We start from the raw sequence: 5,829 nt of genomic DNA on the forward strand, positions 1-5,829 counted from the left end.
TCTCTCTCTCTCTCTCTCTCTCTCTCCTTTTCTCTCTCTCTCTCTCTCTCTCTCTCTCTCCTTTTCTCTCTCTCTCTCTCCCTCGCTCCGAGCCCGGTTCAGATGGCTCAGATGTTAACTGTTACCAACTCCTCTAAAGCACAATACAAACAGTACCAGTCAAAAGTGTGGACACACCTACTTATTCAAGGGTTTTTCTTTATTTGTACTATTTTCTACATTGTAGAATAACAGTGAAGACATGAAAACTATGAAATAACACATATGGAATCATGTAGTAACCAAAAAAAAGTGTTAAACAAATCAAAATATATTTGAGATTCTTCAAAGCAGTCACCCTTTGCCTTGATGAACAGCTTTGCGGTTAAGAAGCCTTTTTGTACCTAGACAGCATAGATTTAAGTCAAAACTGTAACTCGGGAACAATCGTCTTGGTAAGCAACTCCAGTGTATTGTTTTTTTTACAATATGAGTTTTTTTTTAACCTTTATTTAAACTAGGCACGTCATATTTGGCCTTGTGTTTTCAGTTATTGTTTGGCTAAAAGATTAATTTGTCTCCCAGTGTCTGTTGAAAATGGCTGTCCCTGACCCCAAAAAAATCTTAGTCGACCGAGAGTCATCTTTCCTTTCAACCAATCTTAAAACGTGTATTTTTTGCCGCTTGCTTCGGTTACCCAACTGTATGGTGTTTCCTCCGACACATTGGTGCGGCTGGCTTCCGGGTTAAGTGAGGAGTGTGTCAAGAAGCAGTGCGGCTTGGCAGGTTCGTGTTTCGGAGGACGTTCGACCTTCACCTCTATCTGTGCAGCAACGCTCCCCATCCAACCTGACAGAGCTTGAGAGGATCTGCAGAGAAGAATGGGAGAAACTCCCCAAATACAGGTGTGCCAAGCTTGTAGCTTCATACCCAAGAAGACTTGATGCTGTAATCGCTGCCAAAGGTCCTTCAACAAAGTACTGAGTAAAGAGTCTGAATACTTATGTAAATGTGATATTTATTTATGTAATGATTCACTGGATCAGAGCATTACATGTTTCCCTTTCAAGTGGTTATCGAAAGAGAGCTGGATATTTTTTTCCAAATACAATGAGGACCTATTGTCATTCTCAATGGTTTCTAAAAACAGACATTTGTTTACTTGCTGTTTGAGGTGAAGAAGACATCACAGTGACTGGGTGTAGTGATACACCATCCAAAGTGTAATGAATAACTTCACCCAAAGGGATATTCAATGTCTGTCTGCTTTAGAATTTATTTTTAATTTGCGAGGCATTGGAAAACCTCCCTGGTCTTTCTGGTTGAATCTGTGTTTGAAATTCATTGCTCAACTGAGGGACTTTACAGATAATTGTAGGTGTGGGATACAGAGATGAGGTAGTCATTAAAAAAATCATGTTAAACACTATTATTACACACAGAGTGAGTCCGTGCAACTTATTATGTGACGTGTTAAGCACATTTTCACTCCTGAACTTATTTAGGATCCTTTCCATAACAAAGGGGTTGAATACTTATTGACTCAAGACATTTCAGTATTTTAATTGAATATATATTTGTAAAAAATATATATAAAATCCACTTTGACTTTGTGTGTGTGTGTGTGTTGCTGTGTGTGTGTGTGTGTGTGGGTGTGTGTGTGTGAATGTGTGTGTTGTGTGTGTGTGTGTGTGTGGTGTGTGTGTGTGTGTGTGTGTGTGGCAGTGAACACAAAATCTCAACGTAATCATTTTTAATTCGGCTGTAAACACAACATGTTGTAAAGTCAGGGTGTTCATGGGGGGTCGGGCTACCGGACCCCCGTTCTCGGGAGCGACAGTACTATGGGGTTAGGGTTAGCTAACAGTAGCTATAGGTCAACGGTTAGCTAACAGTGCTATGGTTAGGCTTACTAACAGTAGCTATAGGTTAGTTAGCTACAGTGCTTGGTTGGTTTGTTAACAGTAGCATATAGGGTTAGTTAAACACTATAGATAGGGTTAGCTAACAGTTAGCTATAGGGTTAGCAGTTAGCTACCAGTAGCCTATAGGGTCAGGGATTAGCTAACAGTAGCCTATAGGGTTAGGTTTGTTAACAGTAGCTATAGGGTTAGTTAACAGGCTATAGGGTTAGTAACAGTAGCTATAGATTAGGGTTAGCTCACAGTAGCTTAGTAGGTTGTTAACAGTAGCTATAGGTCAGGTTAGTAATGACAATAGCGTATAGCGTTAGGGTTGTTAGGACAGTAGTATAGGGTTAGTTTAACAGTAAGCTGTAGGTAGTTAACATAGTCAGTTAGGGTTTAGTTAAGTCAGGTAGCAACATACTTTAGGGTTAGCTTAACAGTATAGTTACTTCGGTTAGGTCTAGCATAGCTGAGTGCTATAGGATTAGCGTAGGGGTTAGCTATACAGTTAGCTATAGGGGTTAGGTAGTTATGTTACTATCAGTAGTTTAGGTAGGGTAGTTAACAGTACTTTAGGTTAGGTAAACAGTAGCTATAGGTTAGGGTTAGGTTAACAGTAGCTATAGTTTAGGGTTATGTACAGTTGCTATAGGGTAGGTTACTATGATAGTATAGGTTTAGGTGTGCAGTTAAACATAGCTATAGGGTGTGAGGGTTAGCTATGACAGTAGCGTATAGGTTAGGGTTAGTTAACAGAGATGGTTGCTACATCATAGTTTAGGGTTAGTTAACAGTAGCTTATGGGTGTAGGTTAGTAACAGTAGCTATAGTTTTAGGGTTACTTAACGTGTTAGGGTTTAGTTAGCTAAACAGTAGCTTATAGGGGTAGTTAACATAATTAGGGTTAGTAGTTAGTTAACAGATCAGGCTATTAGGGTAGCTAACAGTGCTATAGTTTTAGGGTAGTAAACAGTAGCTATAGGGTTAGGGTTAGCTAACAGTAGCTATAGGGTTAGTTAACAGCAGCTATAGGGTTAGTGTATAGCAGTGTATACAGTATATCAAAAGATGTTTTGATTCAGGGATATTTTTGTAGTTTGAAGCTAGTACATGACTCATGACATCTTTTTGGGTTTATTATAATTTCATATAATATAGATATGGAAAATATATTTCTCTAACAAATGTCAATAAATTCATGTTGGTCACATAAACTAATTGAGATGGTGGTTGCCTGACCCAGAATAAAGTTCTGACCCGCTGAGCTCCGTGTGCTGTCTCGTGTTCAAGTTCCATAGCCGCTTTTTTCCCTCCTCAAATTTAGAAGATCGTAACTCAGCCTCCGAATGTCAGAGAGACGAACCAAATATCCACATGGCGATCGTAACAGCCTCCGAATGTCAGAGAGACGAACTAAATATCCTCATGACGATCGTAACAGCCTCCGAATGTCAGAGAGACGAACTAAATATCCTCATGACGATCGTAACAGCCTCCGAATGTCAGAGAGACGAACCAAATATCCTCATGACGATGGAAGTTGCATCTTTCTAATGTGTTTGTAGCATAAAGGCTCGCGGAGGAAAGCGTACTTGTAGATCGCTTAATATAATCGGGATCCATTTTTTTTTTTACCCTTCAAATGTTTAAGCTAACGAGGGGTGGACTTTTTTGCTCTCTTTTCTTTCAGTCAAGGAGTACAGTTTACCCCCTGCGCACCCCCTGAATTCGAGCACTGCCTTTTAGCAGACTAGTATGAAGGGTATCGGCGTGTGTGAGTGTAGTTATCTCTCTCATCCTGCTTGTTGTCATGTGGTTTTGTTTTGTTTATTGTTGTTTTCATGTGTTTGTTAATCCAGGAAGTGGAGTCCACCACCACTCCGCAGCCATGAGTTCCCAGAACAGATATTCTAACAGCATGTGTGAGTATTACAACTCCTGTCTTAAAACCTCTTAAGTGTAAAGTCCCCATATTTGGGGACCCGTATGATTATAATCTATTCCATTCAGTCTGGTATGAGAACGGTAGCCCCTATCTGCAAGAGCAGGGTGTCTGCGGGAAGCTGAGTATCTTGGCTATTGATCAGAGGGCTTTCACAATCGTTGGTGTGACTTACTACCATATATGGGCATACAAATATATAAGGGCAGGCCGAGCCGATGACCTAATTCCAAGATGGCTGCTACTGTATCCAAGTCCCGGGGGGGTTGGTAGGAACACATCTAGCCTATTGCCTTGTTATCTGATGTCCACAGAGTGACTATATCTTTGCGCATAAAGAATATGACGTTGCCTGCTTACGCGCTGTAGGCATCCATTACGCAGGGGATTGGCTACTGTGGCACCTTGATAGTCTTGTAGCCAATGAGATAAGCTTTCCAGGGATATGCAGTTGACCTGGGTGGGACAAAGCAAGGCCTAGAACATTTGAATGCGTAATGCGAACTATTTCTACCTGACTCAGAGACGAGACACACAGAGCACGCTACGTTACATTGTCAACAGATTTCATCCAGATTTCATCGCTTTATTATAAAAGGTGGCTTCTCAAGGGGGTAGAAAAAACTAAGAATATCTACTAAGAATAACGAACAGGAGCCTAAAAAAGAGGGTTTCGACTCGGCCGACGAAGATTGCGTTCCAGAAGGATTTGGATCCACTTTCAGATCTGTAAGTAAATTATTTTCATGGCTTTATATAGTTCATTTACAATATGTATTTAGTTTATTATACATTGTCTGCTTTTTGTGCTTTGGATTTAGTTTACATAGGCCCTATGTAACAAGTGATTTCAATGTTATATCATTCCAAAGTAGTTATTGTCAATGTTTCATATTAGTTCACTGTTTCTGTTCTAAGTTTTATCCTTGTAACTTTGGAGGGGCCATTAAACTCGCATGGCCATTGGAGAGGCCACTAAACTCTCATGGCCATTGGAGAGGCCACTAAACTCTCATGGCCATTGGAGAGGCCACTAAACTCTCATGGCCATTGGAGAGGCCACTAAACTCTCCAACTACAGACAGGGTGATTGACATCGCAGTGGGGGTGAAGACCGTTGACCGGCGGGGGCGCTGAGCTGAGGAGGGTGAAGGCCTGACCCGGCGGGGGTGCTTGCTGAGGAGGGGTGAAGGCCTTACCGGCAGGGGCGCTTGCTGAAGGGGGGTGAAGACCTTGACCGGCGGGGGCGCTTTGCTGAGGAGGGGTGAAGGCCTTGACCGGCGGGGGCGCTAGCTGAGGAGGGGTGAAGGCCTTGACCGCGGGCGCGCTTGCCGAGGAGGGTGAAGCCTTGACCGGCGGGGCGCTTGCCGGGGAGGGGTGAAGGCCTTGACCGCGGGGCGCTTTGCTGAGAGGGGTGAAGGCCTTGACCGGCGGGGGCGCTTGCTGAGGAGGGGTGAAGGCCTTGACCGTTCGGGGGCGCTTGCTGAGGAGGGGTGGCTCCCAAACGGCATCATTCAAATCCTCTGCATCCTCCTGTGGTGAATAAAATAAAGAGATATACTGTTGTAAAGACATACATAATACAGTTGACTAAATTTACTAAACGACATACTGTAAAGTAAAAACACCAAGCCTTAACTTTATCTAAAAGTGACTCGCATAGAAGTTGATGCGCACACAACACACACACACACACACAATGCAAACAGTTACACTTTGGAAACAAAGGCAGAGGTGAGAACCACAAATAAAACAATGGCCATGAGAGATTAGTGGCTCTCCAATGGCCATGAGAGTTTAGTGTCTCTCCAAAGGCCAGTGAGAGTTTAGTGGCCTCTCCAAAGGCCATGAGAGTTTAGTGGCCCTCCAATGGCCACGAGAGATGAGTGGCCTCTCAATGGCCCGAGAGATAGTGGCTCTCCAATGGCCAGCGAGAAGAAATGAGTGGCCTCTCCAATGGCCCGAGAGATGAGTGGCCTCTCCATGCCACGAGAGATGAGT

General features: G+C 43.0%; 2 protein-coding genes across 2 annotated transcripts in view; one reads left to right on the forward strand and one right to left on the reverse strand.

Annotated features, from left to right (window-relative positions):
- The first annotated feature begins 3,705 nt into the window (after positions 1 to 3,705).
- The window catches only part of LOC139025570 (uncharacterized), a 15,482-nt gene continuing 13,358 nt past the window's right edge, over positions 3,706 to 5,829 (forward strand). The window contains exon 1 of the mRNA XM_070440706.1: positions 3,706 to 3,808. The gene's annotated coding sequence lies outside the window, so the exon portion shown is untranslated. The remainder of the gene's footprint in view (positions 3,809 to 5,829) is intronic.
- The window catches only part of LOC139025569 (uncharacterized), a gene marked incomplete at its 3' end in the record, with an annotated part of 1,997 nt that continues 1,079 nt past the window's right edge, over positions 4,912 to 5,829 (reverse strand). Inside the window, exon 2 of the mRNA XM_070440705.1 lies at positions 4,912 to 5,361. Within this exon, the coding sequence (XP_070296806.1) occupies positions 4,912 to 5,361 (450 nt within the window). The remainder of the gene's footprint in view (positions 5,362 to 5,829) is intronic.

This window comes from Salvelinus sp. IW2-2015, unplaced genomic scaffold (assembly GCF_002910315.2).
Source record: "Salvelinus sp. IW2-2015 unplaced genomic scaffold, ASM291031v2 Un_scaffold2869, whole genome shotgun sequence".
Lineage (NCBI taxonomy): Eukaryota > Metazoa > Chordata > Actinopteri > Salmoniformes > Salmonidae > Salvelinus > Salvelinus sp. IW2-2015.